This window comes from Danio rerio, chromosome 12, assembly GCF_049306965.1.
Source record: "Danio rerio strain Tuebingen ecotype United States chromosome 12, GRCz12tu, whole genome shotgun sequence".
NCBI lineage: Eukaryota > Metazoa > Chordata > Actinopteri > Cypriniformes > Danionidae > Danio > Danio rerio.
The window spans coordinates 40,916,425-40,938,410 of NC_133187.1; the positions used below are offsets into that span (position 1 = coordinate 40,916,425).

At 38.6% G+C, this 21,986-nt stretch overlaps 1 protein-coding gene across 2 annotated transcripts in view; it reads left to right on the forward strand.

The window, feature by feature from the left end:
• Positions 1–21,986, forward strand: part of si:ch211-39f2.3 — a 97,095-nt gene that overhangs the window by 72,723 nt on the left and 2,386 nt on the right. For both annotated transcript variants that reach the window (XM_009306880.5, XM_017358564.4), the window contains exons 19-60: positions 325–777; positions 876–1,265; positions 1,360–1,425; positions 1,924–2,319; positions 2,446–2,850; positions 3,091–3,135; positions 3,286–3,407; positions 3,710–3,988; positions 4,141–4,236; positions 4,339–4,492; positions 4,634–4,887; positions 4,969–5,115; positions 5,202–5,781; positions 5,931–6,514; positions 6,622–7,186; positions 7,286–7,890; positions 8,239–8,794; positions 8,897–9,093; positions 9,257–9,392; positions 9,616–9,663; positions 10,135–10,179; positions 10,314–10,435; positions 10,655–10,933; positions 11,101–11,196; positions 11,284–11,437; positions 11,816–12,069; positions 12,326–12,472; positions 12,558–13,137; positions 13,248–13,831; positions 13,938–14,502; positions 14,601–15,205; positions 15,725–16,280; positions 16,379–16,575; positions 16,731–16,866; positions 17,085–17,132; positions 17,385–17,432; positions 18,509–18,556; positions 18,744–18,872; positions 18,981–19,165; positions 19,277–19,431; positions 20,610–20,855; positions 21,426–21,588. In XM_009306880.5, coding sequence (XP_009305155.1) covers positions 325–777; positions 876–1,265; positions 1,360–1,425; positions 1,924–2,319; positions 2,446–2,850; positions 3,091–3,135; positions 3,286–3,407; positions 3,710–3,988; positions 4,141–4,236; positions 4,339–4,492; positions 4,634–4,887; positions 4,969–5,115; positions 5,202–5,781; positions 5,931–6,514; positions 6,622–7,186; positions 7,286–7,890; positions 8,239–8,794; positions 8,897–9,093; positions 9,257–9,392; positions 9,616–9,663; positions 10,135–10,179; positions 10,314–10,435; positions 10,655–10,933; positions 11,101–11,196; positions 11,284–11,437; positions 11,816–12,069; positions 12,326–12,472; positions 12,558–13,137; positions 13,248–13,831; positions 13,938–14,502; positions 14,601–15,205; positions 15,725–16,280; positions 16,379–16,575; positions 16,731–16,866; positions 17,085–17,132; positions 17,385–17,432; positions 18,509–18,556; positions 18,744–18,872; positions 18,981–19,165; positions 19,277–19,431; positions 20,610–20,855; positions 21,426–21,588 — 11,420 coding nt within the window. The remainder of the gene's footprint in view (positions 1–324; positions 778–875; positions 1,266–1,359; positions 1,426–1,923; positions 2,320–2,445; positions 2,851–3,090; positions 3,136–3,285; positions 3,408–3,709; positions 3,989–4,140; positions 4,237–4,338; positions 4,493–4,633; positions 4,888–4,968; positions 5,116–5,201; positions 5,782–5,930; positions 6,515–6,621; positions 7,187–7,285; positions 7,891–8,238; positions 8,795–8,896; positions 9,094–9,256; positions 9,393–9,615; positions 9,664–10,134; positions 10,180–10,313; positions 10,436–10,654; positions 10,934–11,100; positions 11,197–11,283; positions 11,438–11,815; positions 12,070–12,325; positions 12,473–12,557; positions 13,138–13,247; positions 13,832–13,937; positions 14,503–14,600; positions 15,206–15,724; positions 16,281–16,378; positions 16,576–16,730; positions 16,867–17,084; positions 17,133–17,384; positions 17,433–18,508; positions 18,557–18,743; positions 18,873–18,980; positions 19,166–19,276; positions 19,432–20,609; positions 20,856–21,425; positions 21,589–21,986) is intronic.

Here is a 21,986-nt window from a genome sequence, read left to right on the forward strand (position 1 = left end):
AAAAAAAAAAACAGATCACTGGGGAAAAAACACCACCAAAGAGATAATAATAAAGTAAGGCCTATTTTTATGATAATGCTATACTTTTAGAAAATATAAGATTACTTTTCACCAGTTTTGTGTGCGCTCAATCTATTATTCTGATTTAGTCACTGATCTTTTTGTAAGTCAATTATTAAAGGTATTTACACCATAGATGATCTTTAAATCTGATTTTTACTTGATTTACAAAAGTCAATAGATTTATTTTAAATAAAGCCATTTAGATATTTAAACTACAGTGCAAACCCCTCATTTTTCTCACTTTTTTTTCAACTATTTTAGAAGTCACAACTCAAAGCTTTGACCCATGCTTTGGATACAATGTTATTGATGAAAATTGGAGAGACTTGCGCCAGAACAACTATAACTATTACTCAAGCCGTGATGACACTCTTGTTGAATGGAGAGGCTGGTATCGGCTGTATTTGTATGGAAAAAATGCTCAGCTCTCAGAGTGGTGTGTGACACAGACAGGATGTGGTGGTGATACTGGACTGTTTCTCAATGGTTCTCATCCACGACTTGAGGATGGGGTGGTGACCCGTGAAGTTTTGGGTACATGGTCGAGGTCATCATGGTATTGGGAGTGGTGGTGGTGGTGGTGGAACAACATGTCCCACCAGTGTGGCTTCTATGAATCAACTTCCATTCAAGTTAAAGCCTGTCCAGGAGATTATTACGTCTATGAACTTGTCAAACCCAATGCTTCAATCTTCAAACCTGTGTATTGTACAGGTGAAGTTTTATGTATTATGTTGTATGGTTTAATGAAAAAAGGTATTCTTTAATTCATTTTAGCAGTGATTTAAAAAATTACGTTTTCTCCTTAACAGTTGCTTTTGACAGTACCAGTAATGATCCTTGTTACAACTATACATCTCTGGATCGTCCCTGGAGAGACACAAATGAAAGTGGATTGTATGTTTGTGATGAGAATTTCTCCTGGAACGGCTGGTACCGACTTTTCTATAATGGAATGAACATCCGAATGCCAGAGAGCTGTGTTAGTGGAGGAGGCTGTAACACACAAAACAGTCTGTCACTCAACGGTCCTCACCCTCAGATAGGGGATGGAGTGGTGATCAGGGAGGTCTGTGGAAGCACATGGTATGGCTGCTGTGATTTAAAGTCAACACCCATCAGGGTCAAAGCTTGCCCAGGCGATTACTATGTCTATGAATTTGTGAAGCCACCTACATATACATGTTCAGGGTACTGCACAGGTACTGTTATTCTGTTGTTGTTATTACTATTATTATTATCATCATCAATAAATTAAACAGTTATTTCTCTAATCTCTCAAATTCTATATTTCAGATATTAGTACTATAACAGAAGCCTTTTCCTCTACAAGCCCAGCTTCGGTTATTGGGTCCAGCATGTGTAAGTTTTATAGTATATTCAATACATTTAATGTAAGATGGGTAGTGGGTAAATAAATAACCAGTTCTTTTGTTTTTTAAGAATGGTAATTAATGAGTTAACGGTATACAATGGTCATTCGCGTATCGAGGCTTTTGTGCATGCACGTTTGTTATATCAAATGAAGATGCACAGCAAAACATTAACATTTTTCCCCACGGGAGCACAATCTCAGAAGCGTGTTGAAATTCGTGAAGTAAGCAACACACCTTTCACTTGCCACCACTTTTACATGCAATATGTGAACAGCCACTTAGAGAACCAAGATGGACTGATTAATAGCATTAATGTCACCTAACCAAAACTCAAACAACCAATTCCATTTTATTTGTTACAACCAGTTATAAGCTTTATTATTGCATTTTTCCATTAACAATGTGATGTCAGTATTTTCGATATGGCGACCATTATTACCAATATAAATATAATCTTTTATTTAATATTTTAATGTTTTTTCAGCCACTTTCAGCATAGATTATGACCCATGCAATGACTACAACATTCTTGACAACTACTGGAGAAGCACATTAAGTTATGGGTCTCAATATCAATATGACGACGGTCTCATTGAATGGCATGGCTGGTATCGACTCTACCTTAATGGAATTAGCGCTCAGATGCCTGAGTGGTGTTTCACTTACATTTCATGTGGAGGTTTTAGTTCTCTGTGGCTTGGTGGACCTCATCCTCAGTTAGAAGACGGAGTTGTAACTCGGGAAGTCTACGCCTCTGTTAATTACCAGTGCAGTTCTAATCAATCCCACCCAATCCAAGTCAAAGCTTGTCCTGGAAATTACTATGTCTACGAATTGAAAAAACCAAAGCCATCAATTCCAGCTCCTACATATTGTGCAGGTAGAGTCCTTCCCTTACACTTTTTACATTTCTGCATTTACATACATGATATTAATTTCTTTAACTGTAGAAATCATATGTTTGTGTGAATTCAAAGAAAATCTTTTTTTACTGTTCCTTATACAGATCCATTTACCACTCCAAGTGTTGACCCTTGCTATAACTACAACAGTCTGGATGAGCCACGGAGAGCCACTCACCACTCATACTATGATAAATATTATTATTACAATGTAATGTGTGATTATAATGTCAACTGGAATGGCTGGTACAGGCTCTTCTACAATGGTCAGAGTGTCCAGATGCCAGAGTCATGTGTTAGTGCTGGTATGTGTAGTACTTATTACCCACTTTGGCTCAACGGCTCCCATCCACAACCTGAAGATGGAGTGGTCACCCGAGAAGTCTGTGCTTCCTCATGGAGTGGCTGCTGTGATTTAAAATCTCATCCCATTCAAGTCAAAGCTTGTCCAGGAAACTATTATGTTTACGAGTTTGTCAGGCCACAAATCTGCTCTGCATATTGTGCAGGTAGAGTATAAGTTCTTCAGTTGTTGTCAATATGCAAAAACAAAAAAACAAAAACAACAACATCCAAATCATGCAAATAATAAAATGCACACAATAAAAAAATACATTTAATAGGAGAGGCAGTAAAAGTATTATTAATAGTAGCAGAACTAATATTAGCAGTACATACATTTCTGGTATGCATTAAATGGGTCTATGTGTATATAAAATTTTATTTACCATGTTTGTTTTCTTTTACAGATATTAGTATCCTAAATTCCACGACAACAACAAATATTTCCTCAGGTGGGTTATTGCAATTTACAAAAACGATGTTAATGTGGAATCACATGGTAACAGAACACTGAAATATTTATGTTTTGTACTATATAATACTAAATCTGACATATAAAATGTGAATTGTATTTCCACCCCCTGTCTATAATACAAATGTAGGACCATTTTATCCATTTGGAGTTGGAGACATAGAAACGGATCGTTCTGACGATGGAATTTCATCAGTCATCTATTTTCTACGACCATTCATATTTTTTGAACAGACATACAACCAAGTATATGTAAGTGATTATGGTATGATTTTCTTTATAGCCCCATTGCATTAACTTTATTATTCATTTTACTTTTGAATAATCAAAATATGCTTGGAGGGCTTGTACACAGTCCCACAATCAAGTGATCTCAATCATCTAACTGAGAAAAAAATACATTTTCTCAATAAACTGCACCAGTTATATGATATTACACTGAAATAACTTATATGGATTAGGATGTGGTTAAGGACAGAAAAAAAATATTATCTACTGTCTCTTTTGACTTAAAATGTTGTACAGTTGGTAAAAAAACTTTTTTTTTTTTTCAGATCAGCAACAATGGATTCTTGACTTTTGACTGGCCATGGTACAGCTACTATCCATACCAATTCCCAGGTTATCGTGGACAAGACATCATTGCTCCATTGTGGGCAGATATTGATAACCGCTTCACTGGTGACATTTCATATCAGCAGTACACCTCCGGCAGTGTCATTTCAAATGCCACACAAGACATTAACCAATACTTCCCTGACCTGCGCTTCTCAGCTACTTGGGTCTTTGTTGTAACATGGGACAGAGTTCCATATTATCCAAATTCAAGAACCGTAAGAAATCTAATCTGACTTTATAAAATCTTCTTGTTTATCACCACCTCAGAATATATTTAATTCCAAAGCAGAGTTGAAACGATTACTGTGTTTGTGGCTTTTGAAAATAAGTGTTGACCAGCATGTGATTTTTACATTTGTCTTTTCAGGAAACATCTTTTCAAGTGGTTTTCATTTCTGATGGCCATTTATCCTTTATTTTGATGAATTATGGAACAGTTGCTCCAAGTCATCGATTTGTACAGGTGTGAAAAACAGAAGTTGAATCAGCACCAACTGACTAACTTTACAAAAACACTAACATGTTTTTTCTTATTCTTTTAATCGCTTATTTAAATCACATACAGGCGGGTTATGACACCAGCAATTCTAGATACTACTTCTCAATTACGAGTTCGCTACAGAGTGACATCACAAACTTAAACCACAGCAGCAATGTTGATGTGCCTGGCAGATGGGCCTTCCGAGCAGATAATGGATTACGGGGTTGCCAGTTTAATGGTAAAAATTTTCGCTTCTTTTTAGCTTATCGATTAACCTTTTAATCATTATTCCTTAACATTATTTAGGTTTTTGTTCTACGAATTTGCAGATATATTGTTATCAAATGTGAAAGCCACTGTTTTTCACTTTTTATTATAGGTTTTGCAGTCCAGCTTGGAGACTCTTTCTGGAGTGATGCCACCTGCCAGCAGAAATGCATTTGTACCAACAGTGGTCTTCAGTGTAGCCTGGAGCCATGCAGTTATTCCCAAGCCTGTCGTGCAGCTGTCTTCCAATACTCTTGCCAGAACATTCCACGGCAAACATGCACCATCTCTGGTGATCCTCACTACTACACCTTTGACTATCAAGTTTTTCACTTTCAAGGGACCTGCACATACGTTCTATCTGAGGTTTGAATTTATAGTTTTGTTGTTATATTTGTTTTACAAAAGTCATGAATACATTGTAATTTTTTAAAATTCATTGTTTAGGCTTGCAACAATGGATTGCCATACTATCGCATTGAGGGCAAAAATGAGCATAGGGGTAGCACGCATGTCTCTTGGACACGGATGGTTAGAGTGCTTGTCTATGATGAAGTAATTGAACTGGTCAGAGATCACAACTATGAAGCAAGGGTCAGTATAAGTATTTATTTGAATTCTCTCTCAATTGCTGTCTTATATTTCATTTTCTAATTCATTGTTTTTCTAACGTTGTTCAGATTAATGGAAGCTTTGCAGCGACACCATTCTCCCTACGCAATGGCTCCATCCAAGTTTATCAGTCAGGTTTTTCTTTGGCCATCAGCACAGACTTTGGTCTGCTTGTTACATATGATGCATACAGCTATGTCAGCATTTCTGTACCATATGACTATCAGAATGCCACCTGCGGTCTGTGTGGAAACTACAACCTGCGGTCTGATGATGACTTCCGTTCACCCAGTGGGGAGATCTTGAGCTCAGATGTGGACTTTGCCAACAGTTGGAAAGTAGATAGTGACACAGACCCTGAGTGCCATAATGTCAGGTGCACAGGTCTGGCTTGTGCCGTTTGCACCACTGATGAAAGAAATCGTTACAGTGACACAAACCACTGTGGAATCCTTGGAGATGTTGCTGGTCCTTTTGCCGCTTGCCATTCTGTTCTTGCACCACAGACGTACATTGAGAACTGTGTCTATGACCTTTGTTTGGGACAAGGGTACCAGCCAATTTTGTGCCAGGCTCTGAATGTGTATGCCACTCAGTGCCAACAACAAGGTGTACACCTTGGGCAGTGGAGGCAGCAAGGATTTTGTGGTAGGTCTCTTGATTAGATAAACGATTTGAGTAGAACTATGCTATCTGTTTGAATATCAAATTAGGTCTCTTTTTAATCTGTTTTGTAATATTAAAAAATATATACTATGATTTGATGCCTATTCTTTATTTTCTTTCTTCATTTCCAGAAATTCAATGCCCTGAACACAGTCATTTTGAGCCTCAAGGAACAGGCTGCCCAGCAACATGTAGTAATCCATCTGCCCCAATGAACTGCCCTTTGCCAAATCAGGAAAGTTGTATCTGTGATCCTGGGTACATTCTCAGTGCTGGAGTGTGCGTGCCTCAAGCAAACTGTGGTTGTACGTTTGAGGGCTTTTATTACACTGAAGGACAATCGGTAGTGTTGGACGGTGACTGTGGGAGACAATGTGTGTGTAGCAGCATGTCAATGGTCTGCCATCAGTATCAGTGTGGTCCAGGAGAGGTGTGTGAGGTCCATAATGGCGTCAGAGGCTGCAGACCTATTGGTTATGCTACCTGCTCAGTTGAAGATCTAGGGTCATATCACACTTTTGACGGGCAAATTTTCAGATACGCTGGAGCATGTGGACTAACCCTAGCTAGAGTGATGGGGCCATCCTCTCTGCCACACTTTGTATTGACTGTAGAGAAAATACCCAGAGGTCTTCAAGACTTTGCCAGGTTTCTGAAGTTCGAGGCAGGAGGAATCCAGGTCTCCATTGAATTAGGAGAGGGAAGCAATGTAAAGGTAATGCAACGTATTGACATGTAAATCTATGAGAATGAGAGCATTGTTGCATTATGTTTTAATCTGTCTGCAACATGAAAAAGTTTCTTTATACTTTATCTCTCCAGGTGGATGGACAGATGGTTGGTCTACCCGTCAGTGTTGACTCTGGTCAAATCCGCATCTATCACAGCAGTGTGAGGGGTTTTGTTTTGGAAACAAACTTTGGGGTGACAGTGAGAGCCGACTGGCCACACATTGTCCGCATCACAGCACCAAGCACCTACAATGGCACACTTGGAGGACTTTGTGGAAACCTGAATGGAGATATTGCTGATGAGTTTTACACACCAGATGGCGTCCTTTTAAACGACACTCAACTGTTTGCGGGCAGTTGGCGTGATGGATCCCTATCAGCCCACTGCGAGGAGCCATTTGACAGCTGGGTGCCAGGACATTTTCAGAGCAGGAGCCAGTTCAGTCAACAGTGTGGTATCATGGCTTTGCTTGATGGACCATTTGCTGAGTGCAGCAGAACATTTAATCCTCAACAGCGAATTGCTGATTGTGTTCAGTTGCTGGAGCAAACACAAGGTGCCAAAGAGGCTCTATGTGAGGCTCTGCGAGGTTACACACTGCTTTGCCAACAGAATAGAATTGCAGTAGAAGACTGGAGAAATGTCACCAACTGTGGTCAGCATCTTGTTTTGAATGTGTGAACCTAAAACTTGCATTCATGTCAATGTAATGTTAATGTTTTCTGACATTGTCTTTATGCTTTTTTAATTCCAGAACCCACCTGTCCAGAAAATAGCCATTATGAAGTATGTGGCACCTCCTGCCCTGCATCCTGCCCCAGCCTCTCATTCCCATTCCAGTGCAGCTTGCAGTGCCAGGAGGGATGTCAGTGTAATGACGGAAATGTGTTGAATGGAGATCACTGTGTGCCCCCCATGGGTTGTGGTTGTCACTACTCTGGGAAGTATTATCAGGCTGGACAGAGATTCTGGCATGGTGAAGAGTGCCAGTTCTCCTGTGTTTGTGATGGAATTACTGGAAATGTCCAGTGCACACCATCATCTTGCAGTGAAGAGGAAGTCTGCCAAGTGTTGGATGGCGAATATGGCTGCCATCCTCGTCCACAAGCCCGTTGCTCTGCTTCCGGAGACCCTCATTACAAGTCTTTTGATGGAACTTTCTTTGATTTCCAGGGCACATGCCGCTATGTGCTAGCCACAGTATGTAATGACACTACCAACCTTCCGCATTTCCAGGTGGATGCAAGGAATGAACCATGGCATGGACTCACAGTTGCAATTACAGTGGAAGTTTTTGTCAACGTCTCTGGGCATTTGGTGCACATGTCACAGGATATGAATGGTCATTCTGCTGTTGAGGTAATCAAACATTCATTCATTCATTCATTCATTTTCTTGTCAGCTTAGTCCCTTTATTAATCCGGGGTCGCCACAGCAGAATGAACCGCCAACTTATCCAGCAAGTTTTTACGCAGCGGATGTCCTTCCAGCCACAACCCATCTCTGGGAAAGTAATCAAACATTGCTTAGTGAAAAAATAAATTACTATTTTTATTGGCAGCCTTGTATAATTGCAATGAGGTCATGATATTCAACATACAGTACCTTTTACCCTAATATTTCTTTCTTGCCTAACTGCATTTTGTCAGGTGGGAAATTACCTACTTGAATTTAAGATATTCGTCAAATTATTCTCTCTTCAATCAGATTGATGGAGAGACCAGAAACCTCCCCATTCTGCTTGATTCTGGTCGTGTATCTGTCTACTCCAGCGGACAGTACATATATGTATCTACTGACTTTGGATTCATTGTGAGTTATGGAGGCTCCTGGACACTGAACATCATCATACCAGCAGAGTACAGCAATGTTACATGTGGCCTGTGTGGAAACTTTAACGGCCAGAGCAGCGATGACTTCATGACTCCTTCAGGTGATCTGGTGCGCTCAGCAGACCAGTTTGGGGCAAGTTGGAAGGTTGAAGATGGCCTGTCATGCAATGATGGCTGTGGAAACAATTGCCCGTTGTGCCAAGATCAGACAACTGCCCGTTCACTGTGTGAAATCATCAGGTCCAGTGAAGGCCCATTTAGCTTCTGCCATGTTTCTGTAGACCCTCAAGCCTACTATGACAACTGTGTGTTTGATGTGTGTCTGTCTGGAAACCGTAATAATGTCCTGTGTCGCTCGATTCAAACCTACGCCAGTGCCTGTCAGGCTAACAATGCTGTTATCTACTCATGGAGAGAAAGTGCATCCTGTGGTGAGCGAGATCATTGTCTGCTATATACAGTAGCTTATATTGTGAACAATGGTACATATTTATGGCATGCTTGATATTTAAACATTTTTGCTACATTCCCAGCCATGGCCTGCTCAAATAACAGTCACTATGAGTTGTGCGGAACAGACTGTGGTCATACATGTGCCAGCAGCATTGATGCTAGCTGTGATCACACATGCTCAGAGGGATGTTTCTGTAATGATGGATTGGTCAGGAGTGGAGGACAGTGTGTATCGGTGGAGCAATGCGGCTGCTCGTATGATGGATTCTACATTAATGTGAGGACTAATTTTGTGGTTTGATAAAGTTCCATTAGATTTCACAAAATATTAAAAAGCGGAGTCTGGTATGTAGAGTATCACTTTTGTAACAACTCCTTCTAAGTGCTATCATCTTCTGTTCTCTAATCTTTGTTAATTGTTTTGTGATATGATTTTATAGGTTGGTGAGCGGTTCTGGAATCTAGAATGTTCACAAGTCTGTCAGTGTTTTGCTCCTAATGATCTGCGTTGCTCTGCTTACTTCTGCCCACCGACTATGGAATGTACGGTCAGAAATGGACAACGTGGCTGTTACGGTCAGTTTATTTCTATACTGTAATGTTTCTCAAAACTTCTCTCCCAGACTTTTACCAGCAAAATGGGTTGCTTAAAATACAAATACTCTAAATGTTATGTTTTTGTTAGTGCAGCAGTTATCCACTCATAAAAAGTTTTACTATTAATATTGCACTTACTAGAAATATCAGACTTGCCCTGCATTATTGTAAAACAAGCCTTTCATGTAATTTCTCTTTACAGAAGAGAGTACGACATACATAACCACAACCAGATCAAGTCACCCCTCAGGTATATACATATATTTTTTAATGTAGATTTTCTTTTTAAACATTTTTAAATATTTGACAGATGGCAAAATGTTACCTTAAGGGCCTATACATTTATGCAAAATATTATGTTTATTTGCATGGATTGTATAAAACTGACATCTGCAATTGTTCTTTTGACATAATCAGCTCATGATGGCAGTGGAATTATATAACGTTTCATGATTGTCATTAATTAAAATGTTCATTTCATCATTAATAACATTGTGAGCACACATAAACACTTTTTAATTGATTGAATGATTGTTGTTGTATAGATTTGTATTACGTGGTTAGCTTGGTTTGAGACTTTAAATATATTTTCAGGACTTTTTGTTTATTTCTCAATGTAAGGGTGCTAGAAAAACAGACAATAATTTTTGTGACCTGTAGGGATTCAAGCATTTGCCTGTCATGTTAAAAATCTAACTTTTTTTTAACTCTTTCTTTTCAGGGCAGAGCACCATTAACATGACCACCACCAGACCAATCCCTCCAGGTATTTTGGAAACCATTTGAAATTTTTAGAATATTTATTGAAAAGGCAAACAATTATTAAATAAATACATGCATACACACATACAAATTGCTTAGAAGGTTTTACTTTGATAAAAAATTTCCACATTTCCACAGCTGTGTTTTATCCATTTGGTGATGGAGACACAGTGAATGTTCCTTCTGATGATGGGGGTTCGTCTGTGATCTACCTTCTGCAACAGTTCATTTTTTTTGGACAAAGATATAGTCAAATATATGTAAGTCAGTATACAAGCAATCTTGTTCATTCAAACATGTTTTCAACAATGTGTTGATGTCTGAATTCTCAAAACATATAAAACATTGTAATGGTTTTGATTATGTATTGTTTATCAATTCTTTAACAGTCTTGTAGCCTATAAATATTTTTTAATAACTGTGACTAAATCTTGCTTTTAAAGAAGCTGTACATTATAAGTCATGTTAATCTGTTTCAGGTCAACAACAATGGAGACTTGACTTTTAATGGGCAGTTTTACAGCTATACTCCATACAGGTTCCCAGGTTATGGTAGTCAAGACCTCATTGCTCCATTCTGGACAGATTTGGATAATCGTGGGAATGGTGTGGTTACATACCGTCAGTACATTAACGGCAGTGTGCTCACAGAGGCCACACAAGACATTAACCAATACTTCCCTGATCTGAGCTTCTCTGCTACTTGGGTCTTCGTAGCAACATGGGACAGGGTTGCATATTTTCCTCTATCAGGAACGGTAAAAATCCTGACTCGATTCCTGTCCTTGATTGATAAACTATTAGAGAAATCGAAATGAATGAACCAAAGAAAGAATAATTGTTACATATTCTATAATTCTTGAAATTAGCGACAAGAACTGTTTTAACTGGTATTGACCAGCACATTTATAATTGTGTTTTACAGGAAACATCTTTCCAAGTGGTCTTGATTTCAGATGGCCATTTCACATTTGTATTGATGAATTATGGAACGATTGCTCCAACTCAACGTACGATACAGGTGTGACTAACATGGAAACTTAAATAAAGATAGTTATAAGACTTTGTAAATAAAATACTTAAATAGTTTTATTATAATTTATTACAGGCTGGTTATGACACCATCAACTCTAAATACCATTTCTCAATTCCTGGATCTTTCTCAAATAACATCACAAACTTGACATACAGCAGCAATGTCAATGTGCCAGGCAGATGGGCCTTCAGAACAGATCATGGATCACGTGGTTGTCAGTTTAATGGTATGTTTTTTGCCCTTTTTCTAGCCTGCTGTGCTCCTAGACTAGGGGGTGGGGGGGTCTACATTTTGTCCTGGAGGGCCAATGTCCTTCATACTTTATTACCCCTGCTAAAACACACGTGAACCAGCTATACAATATCTTCTATGTCGCTGGAAACTGGCAGGTATTCATGTTGGGGATCTTTGGAATTAGCACCTGCAGAATGATGTGCGTTAAGAGAAGGATTGGACACTTCTGTCCTAGATTAAATAAATTATTTGTTATTTTTAAATTGCTGTAACTTAAAGGGGAGCTAAGAAATCTTAATAAAAAATGTATTTATTTATTAATCATCCAGTAATTTCAAGTTTAAAGCCTTGTGAACTGTAATTTTTTTAGGTAGTGCAGTGCAGCTTGGAGACTCTTTCTGGAGTGATGCCACCTGCCAGCAGAAATGCATTTGTACCAACAGTGGTCTTCAGTGTAGCCCGGAGCCATGTAGTTATTCCCAAGCCTGTCGTCCAGCTGCCTTCCAATACTCCTGCCAGAACATTCCACGGCAAACATGTACCGTCTCTGGTGATCCTCACTACTACACCTTTGACAATCAGGTTTTTCACTTTCAAGGGACCTGCACATACGTTCTATCAGAGGTTAGTCTTTCTCCATGGTTGGTGTTGCAAAGCTTTAAGAGAGCCATTCTGAAAATAACACCTCCAACCCTGCTTCAACATACCTGTCTATGGTTTTATAGAAGCCATTAATATTTTGATTGGCTGAGTCAGGTGTGTTTGATGAGGGTCTAATTGAACCCTCAGAAGCATGATTGGCTACATCTGCTCTATAGTGGCTTTCTGTTTATTGTGTAATAGCTGTGGATCTGCCAATAATCCTTTAATCTTTGTTTAGGCTTGCGGTATTGGATTGCCATATTATCGCATTGAAGGCAAAAATGAGCATAGGGGTAGCACGCATGTGTCTTGGACACGGATGGTTAGAGTGTTTGTCTATGATGAAGTAATTGAACTGGTCAGAGGTCACAACTATGAAGCAAGGGTCAGTATAAGCATTTATTTTAATTCTCTCTCAATTGCTCTCTTTTATCAATTTTCTAATTCACTGTTTTTCTAACATTATTCAGGTTAATGGAAGCTTTGCAGCAACACCATTCTCCCTACGCAATGGCTCCATCCAAGTCTATCAGTCAGGTTTTTCTTTGCTCATCAGCACAGACTTTGGTCTGCTTGTTACATATGATGCATTCAGCTATGTCAGGATATCTGTACCATATGACTATCAGAATACCACCTGTGGTCTGTGTGGAAACTATAACCTGCAATCTGATGATGACTTCCATTCACCCAGTGGGGAGATCTTGAGCTCAGATGTGGACTTTGCCAACAGTTGGAAAGTAGATAGTGACACAGACCCTGAGTGCCACAATGTCAGGTGCACAGGTCTGGCTTGTGCCGTTTGCACCACTGATGAAACAAATCGTTACAGTGACACAAACCACTGTGGAATCCTTGGAGATGTTGCTGGTCCATTTGCCGCTTGCCAGTCTATTCTTGCCCCACAGACGTACATGGAGAACTGTGTCTATGACCTTTGTTTGGGAGAAGGGTACCAGCCAATTTTGTGCCAGGCTCTGAATGTGTATGCCACTCAGTGCCAACAGCAGGGTGTACACCTTGGGCAGTGGAGGCAGCAAGGATTTTGTGGTAGGCCTCTTGATGAGATGAATGATTTGAGTAGATCAAATTGGATATTTGTTTACATTGGAATATTACAGGAATTAATGCATGTTCTTTTTTTCTTCCTCCATTTCCAGAAATTCAGTGCCCTGAACACAGTCATTTTGAGCCTCAGGGAACAGGCTGCCCAGCAACATGCAGTAATCCATCTGCCCCAATGAACTGCCCCTTGCCAAATCAGGAAAGTTGTATCTGTGATCATGGGTATATTCTAAGTGCTGGAGTGTGCGTGCCTGAAGCAAACTGTGGTTGTACGTTTGAGGGTTTTTATTACGCTGAAGGACAATCGGTAGTGTTGGACGGTGACTGTGGGAGACAATGTGTGTGCAGCCGCATGTCAATGATCTGCTATCAGTATCAGTGTGGTCCAGGAGAGGTGTGTGAGGTCCATAATGGTGTCAGAGGCTGCAGACCAATTGGTTATGCTACCTGCTCAGTTGAAGATCTAGGGTCATATCACACCTTTGATGGACAAATTTTCAGATATGCTGGAGCATGTGGACTGACCCTAGCTAGAGTAATGGGGCCATCCTCTCTGCCTCACTTTGTATTGACTGTGGAGAAAGTACCCCGAGGTCTTCAAGACTTTTCCAGATTTCTGAAGTTCGAGGCAGGAGGAATCCAGGTCTCCATTGAAATGGGAGAGGGAAGCAATGTAAAGGTATTGCAACATATTGATGTGTGAATCTTTTATTTAGAACTAGAGCATTGTTACATTGTTTCAATCTGTTTGCAACATAAAAAAAGTCTCCTCTTTGTCTCTTCAGGTGGATGGACAGATGGTTGGTTTGCCTGTCAGCGTTGGCTCTGGTCAAATCCGCATCTATCACAGCAGTGTGAGGGGTTTTGTTTTGGAAACAAACTTTGGGGTGACAGTGAGAGCCGACTGGCCACACATTGTCCGAATCACTGCGCCAAGCACCTACAATGGCACACTTGGAGGCCTTTGTGGAAACTTGAATGGAGATATTGCTGATGAGTTTTACACACCAGATGGCGTCCTTTTAAATGACACTCAACTGTTTGCGGGCAGTTGGCGTGATGGATCCCTATCAGCCCACTGTGAGGACCCATTTGACAGCTGGGAGCCAGGACAGTTTCAGAGCAGGAGCCAGTTCAGTCAACAGTGTGGTATCATGGCTTTGCTTGATGGACCATTCGCTGAGTGCAGCAGAACATTTAATCCTCAACAGCGAATTGCTGATTGTGTTCAGTTGCTGGAGCAAACACAAGGTGCCAAAGAGGCTCTATGTGAGGCTCTGCGAGGTTACACACTGCTTTGCCAACAGAATGGAGTTGCGGTAGAAGACTGGAGAAATGTCACCAACTGTGGTAAGCATCTTGTTTTGGATGTGTGAACCTAAAACTTTCATTTTATGGAACTACAATGTTAATGTTTTCCGACATTTTCATTGTTTTTTTTATTCCAGAACCCACCTGTCCAGAAAATACCCATTATGAAGTATGTGGCACCTCCTGCCCTGCATCATGCCCCAGCCTCTCATTTCCATTCCAGTGCAGCTTGCAGTGCCAGGAGGGATGTCAGTGTAATGATGGAAATGTGTTGAATGGAGATCACTGTGTGCCTCCATTGGGTTGTGGTTGTCACTACTCTGGGAAGTATTATCAGGCTGGACAGAGATTCTGGCATGGTGAAGAGTGCCAGCTCTATTGTACTTGTGATGGAACTACAGGAAATGTCCACTGCACACCATCATCTTGCAGGGAAGAGGAAGTCTGCCATGTGTTGGATGGCGAATATGGCTGCCATCCTCGTCCACAAGCACTTTGCTCTGCTTCGGGAGACCCTCATTACAAGTCTTTTGATGGAACTTTCTTTGACTTCCAGGGCACATGCCGCTATGTGCTAGCCACAGTATGTAATGACACTATCGGTCTTCCGCATTTCCAGGTGGATGCTAGGAATGAACCATGGCATGGACTCACAGTGGCAATTACAGTGGAAGTTTTTGTCAACGTCTCTGGGCATTTGGTGCACATGTCACAAGATATGAGTGGTCATTCTGCTGTTGAGGTAATCAAATGTTTTTGAGTAGCCAAAAAGTGAAGAGAAAAAGTTAATCAGACATGGTTCTCAACCACATTTCTGGAGGACAACCAGCACTGCATGTTTTGCATGTCTACTTTGTCCATCAAGCCCATTTCAGGTCTTGCAGGCTCTGTACTAATGCGCCAATGATCTAAATGTGTTGGAAAATGTGCAGAACTGGTCGTTCTCCATGAACATGGTTGAGAATAACTGATCTGTAACATACAATACTTTAGAGCAGGAGTGCCCAAACCTGTTCCTGGAGAGTTTAGCTCCATTCCTGATCAAAAACAACTGAGCACTTGGTTAATAATAACAGGTGCATTTTTTCAAGGTTGCAGCTGAACTCTGCAGAAAGGTAGATCTCTAGGAACAAGATTGGGCACCCCTGCTTTAGAGCAATTTTACTCTGTTTTTACTTTCTAGCCCATGTCCAGAAATGAACTTAGTAGTTTAGTGCCTTATTTAAAGCTGTTTTATTGACATTATTCTCTGTTCAATCAGGTTGATGGAGAGACCAGAAACCTCCCCATTCTGCTTGATTCTGGTGGTTTATCTGTCTACTCCAGCGGACAGTACATATATGTATCTACTGACTTTGGCTTTGTTGTGAGTTATGGAGGCTCCTGGACACTGAACATCATCATACCAGCAGAGTACAGCGGTGTTACATGTGGCCTGTGTGGAAACTTTAACGGCCAGAGCAGCGATGACTTCATGACTCCTTCAGGTGATCTGGTGCGTTCAGCAGACCAGTTTGGGGCAAGTTGGAAGATTGAAGATGAGCTACCATGCAATGATGGCTGTGGAAACAATTGCCCATTGTGCCAAGATCAGACAACTGCCCGTTCACTGTGTGAAATCATCAGGTCCAGTGAAGGCCCATTTAGCTTCTGCCATGTTTCTGTAGACCCTCAAGCCTACTATGATGACTGTGTGTTTGATGTGTGTCTTTCTGGAAACCGTAATAATGTCCTGTGTCGCTCAATTCAAACCTACGCCAGTGCCTGTCAGGCAAACAATGCTGTCATCTACCCATGGAGAGAAAGTGCATCCTGTGGTGAGCAAGACCATTGTTTGCTATTTATTTTATTTTGTGAACAAATTGATTATATTTATGATATGCTTGATTTTAAAGCATGCTTGGTATATTCACAGCCATGGCCTGCTCAAATAACAGTCACTATGAGTTGTGCGGAACAGACTGTGGTCATACATGTGCCAGCAGCATTGATGCTAGCTGTGATCACACATGCTCAGAGGGATGTTTCTGTAATGATGGATTGGTGAGAAGTGGAGGACAGTGTGTATCAGTGGAGCGATGCGGCTGCTCGTATGATGGATTCTACATTAACGTGAGTATTAATACAAACTTTTTGACAAAGTTATATCCTAAATATTAGGATTTTCAATATTATTTAATTCATTACTCCTAAAACAACTCCTCAAATAAACTTAAATCCTGTATACTGCAAATGTGAAGTTATGATTTTGTGATTTGATTTCATAGGTTGGCGAGCAGTTCTGGGATCTAGAATGTTCCCAAGTCTGTCAGTGTTTTGCTCCAAATGATATGCGATGCTCTGCTTACTTCTGCTCAGCAAATATGGAGTGTACAGTCAGAAAAGGACACCGTGGCTGCTTTGGTAAGTACACATCTATTAAATGCTTTATACCAACTTTTCTAATTTGCATCATGTTTATGAAAATGTTTGCCTTTAAGTGGCAAGGATATAATGTTATGAATTCCTTTTCTGGAGACAAAATAGACACAACGTAAATAACTTGTAGTGCACTCTGTAAGCATGTCAGTCAGAGGTTCTGTTTAATGAAACATAAGTAAATTTAGTTTTATTCTTTACAGATGATAGCACCACATACCTGACCACCACTACAGAAAACCTTCCTGCAGGTATTTTCATATACTTATGATTTGTCTCAAATGTTTACAACACAATATATATAAAAAAATAATATATATATATATATATATATATATATATATATATATATATATATATATATATATATATATATATATATATATATATATATATATATATATATAAAAGAGGACAATTACTGTTGCCTAATATAGGCGTGTATTGTGTATTCAGATTTGAAAAGTAACATGGTAAAAATATTTACTTTTTTTGCTTTTCAGAAGAGAGCACAACAGACATGACCACCACCACCACAAGCCTTCCCTCAGGTATTTTATACAATTTGAGGAATAAAACACATTGAATCATAATTTATTCAATGTTAAGATTTTTCCTTATTTATTTTTAGTTATTGTGCTACTGGAACCATCTATTCCTATTATGTACACTACACTATTAATACAACCACTTATAAAAGCCAGGAGCAAAGCTAAAGTACACACCCCATAATAACAGAAATTAAGTGATTCACAATCAGACGATTGCATTTTTACCGCTATTTTAGTAAGGGTAAACAATGACACGTGAGTCTGGTCTGAAACCTTTTCTTATAATTTTTTTTTTTTATCACATCTTGTGCCATCAAATAAGTAAAATAGATCCATTGCTCATCAGTAACACCCATCCCCACATACAAACTCATGGTCTGAAAATTGTTTCCTCTTCCCTTGCTGCCCCACCTACTACCTGGTGCCTAAAATCCTGATTTCGAAAGAATAAAATTCTTCATTCACAAAATCAAAAACAATGAAGTAAATACTCCAACATGAATAGTATAAAAAGAGCAAATACTCAAACTTGAATACAGTAATTATTAAATATAGGCTTAATAATAATACAATCAACCTATTTAATCCAAACATAATAATATTAATAAAAGAAAGAAATGGCTACAACAGTGAACTTAGAAAACAAACTAAGACAAACAAGCATAGGATGAACTCTTCATGCCTATGATGCCTTATAAAGTCAAAACCATCTTCCTGGTTCTTCAAATATTTTCATTTTAAACTCAAGTATTTTACAGTTATACTCACAACTAGTAACTAAATGTATATATGTATATATATATATATATATATATATATATATATATATATATATATATATATATATATATATATATATATATATATATATATATATATATAGTTTTTTTTTCACGTCCAGTTGTTAGTTTGTAGTATATGTAGTCTACAATATTTGTTTTATCATAGTATAAAAGTATATATATATATATATATATATATATATATATATATATATATATATATATATACACACACACTTTGTCAGATGTTGTGTTTAATGAAACACAAGTATAATTTCTGTTTATTCTTTACAGATGATAGCACCACATACCTGACCACCACTAGATCAAACCTTCCTGAAGGTATTTTCAAATGCTTTTGGTTTTGATATGATTTTTCTAAAAAGTGGTTGGCTTAAGTTATCACGCAATAGAAAAAAAAAAAAACAGTTGTTTTTGCTTATATAGGCATTTATTCCGATTTGGCAATTAACAATCTATAAAAAAAATTTGTAAAAGTTTGTCATTCATCATTTTGTTCCTTCTTTAGCTGAAGAAGATCACTGTTCTGAGTTTAACTGCACTGAGAATGAACATTGTGAAAAGAAACATGGTGTTTATGGCTGTTCCTGCAAGAAGAACCATCACAGATCTCATCCTTCAGCAGCAGACTCCTTTGGTCAGACTCATTCCACAAAAACATTTCAAATACAGTACATATACACTCTAGGTTAAATTTTTCGTTTCTGGTCACCGCTGATATTCTTTTTGATGCGTTTTCTCTCAGACTTTACTGAAACCTGTGAAAACAGCCATGGCTCCATATCTCTGTCTCGCTGTCAGCTCTTTGATGCTGGTTTTCCTTCTGACATCTTGCATCTTAATAACCACAACTGCAGAGGAAAAGTCCGAGATGGCCAAGTGGAGTTTTACTTTGACAACAATGAACATGTCTGTGGCACAAGTCTAACGGTAGGATTCATAATGGATAATAGAACTTAACAACAAATGCTTTTCAATTCTTTTCATAATTCATTATAAAGTCTCTGCAGTTACAAATGTTCAATTAACATGTCCCTACAGGCCAATGGCACGCACATCATCTATGAGAACTTTATTGTGGGAGAACCAAACACAACTGGGCTTCTCGTTAGCAGAGCAAAAGCCCTGAAGCTTTCTTTCAGCTGTGTTTATTTGCAAACACAAACACTCTCCATGGACATCAACCCTCTTGAGAGGTGGGACACATTCACTTAAGGGTTAAAACAACTCCGTTACCATCATAAATGTTTAAGCAAATTTTAAAAATCATCACACACATACAACCTTTTCCCAATCTGATGTTGTCCGATGCTGGTGAACCTATAAACTGTAGCTTCGGTTAACTGTTCTCAGCTGACAAAAGTGTCACAGTTGTGCTGTTTTGTTGCTGCAGTTTATTCTTATCAAGGTTTTGTGTGTTACCGGTTCAGAAATGCTCTTCTGCAGACCTCACTGGATTTTTGTTGTTGTTTTTTGGACCAATCTCTGTAAACTCTATAAATATGAAATCAAAGCCTCTTACATACCCGTCAACTGAGTAACAACTCTAGGTGGAGTAGGTACATTTTTCAAATACAGTTATTTATATCTGTATCGTTACTAGTATACCATAAAAAAAACACAATCTATTCAACGGGATTCCACAAAAACTAACCACTAATTTGGTGAATCCACTGATGTCTTTCATCCCAACATGTTTTATTACTAACCACTACTTCAAAGACAATCCCCTATTCTATAATATTTGAAATCTTCCTACCTTATTGCTGATTAATCAAAAGTGTCAGTAAACAAATGCCATGCATCCTCCACCAAAACTGCAGATTAGCAATTTATGAAATTCTCTACTCTGTGTTATGGAAATGCATTTGCAGAATAAACTCGAACATAACAACCACTTGACTAATCAGTCATCTCCATTAAGCTTGCCTTGTTTACTATTGGTTACTAGTTTACTAATACCACAGTCAGTTGCTCTAATAACTTGATGCAAAAGCAACTAAATTTCCATTTTTTTTTTTTTTTTTTTGCAAAAAGATAAAAACTTAACATATTTTAAAGTTACTTTATTACTCTTCATTCTGATGCTTCATTTGACCTTCAGTAGATCATCTTGACCATGGACCCCGTCTGCATGCGTACATATTAAGTTGCTCTAATGTGATTGGCTAATTATATGTTTATGTTGATAAACATAGACTGGCAAAATGGTGTCAAAATCCACTTTCTCAATCAAGACTGATTTTAAATGATTATTAATCCAGACTGTCTCAACCCAGTATTTTATTGGAGTGTGATTTATTATTTCACATATTAATCTTCAGGATTGTCCTAATTTGTAGCTTGCGTACATCTTGTGTTTTATCGCCAACAGCACTGTGCATAAGACCCTTCCTGTTGGTCAAGGTACATATCGGGTCCGAATGATTCCATACCAGGATGCAGAATTCATGCACCCCTTCGCTGGTAGCGTGGCTGCGGAGGTGAGCAAACGCATTTTTGTGGAGATTCGCGTTGATGGAGTTGACGACAATCAGTTTGCCTCAGTGATCGACACATGCTGGGCTACACCTGTGAACGATCCTCACGATTCTGTCCGCTGGGACCTCATTGTTGACAGGCGAGTTAATGTGGTAACATTTCGCAGTATATGAATAAAGATGTTCTAAAATGTAAATTTAAACATTCATTTTGAAATAAACATAATGTAAAAACTAACTTTGTGTGAATAATGGCTACCTTAGTTACTTGTTGGTACACATTTGTTAATTAATCATCACTTTACTTGGAGGGGCACATTAACATAGAAGTTCATGATGCGCCCCTCTAAGTAAAGTGATGACATAAGGATACATTAATAGGTCATGTGTTCATGTTTGTTTCATTTAGCTAAAACCAGAGTTCTACAGTACATTAATCAACAAATATGTAATTAATTCATCTATTTTATAACAAAGTAACATTTAGTTTACATAGTACATCGTAATTCATGCACTGTTATTGTAAAGTGTTACTGTTAAAGTTTTTATTTCTTTTTCACACTGACGAGTCAAAGGATGGAATACCATTAGTTACATCTAGAATGACTTGAGTTTAACTACTGATTATATAATAGTCATCATCATTTAAACTTAAAACAGAAAAACCTAATCTTTACTTTGTCTATCCAATTCTGTTGTAAAATGCTCAGGTGTCCCAATCCAAATGACGATACAGTGGAGCTGGTGGAGAATGGCAATTCCACGGTCAGCCGTTTCTCATTTGAGATGTTTATCTTCACTGCAAACTCCACAAAGGTTTACCTGCACTGCGCTATTCACCTTTGCCTTCTGACAGACAATCACTGCTCAGTGGTGAGTTTAAGTTATGAACTGTTTTAGTGAATGTGCCTGGTATTGATTAACAAGACATTTTTTTTCATTTAATGAGTAATTTTTTTACATGATTACTTGTTTAATTTTGTTTATGTTGTCGACTTTTTACGTTAAAAGCCCAAATGTACCAGAATACTTCAATCAAACCAGAATACTAGTCAATCAGAATACTGTAAACGAGGGATGCACCGATATGGATTTTTTTGGACAATACAGATAACCGATAATTCTTCAGACTTGGAGGCTGATAGCTGATATATATATAGGCCGGTAATTATAGATATTTTAAAATGTTATATTTTTATACAGCTAACTTCATAAAAGATTGAACTGCTTTTATGAACTGAATAGTCTATACTCGAAGCACAAAAGCTATA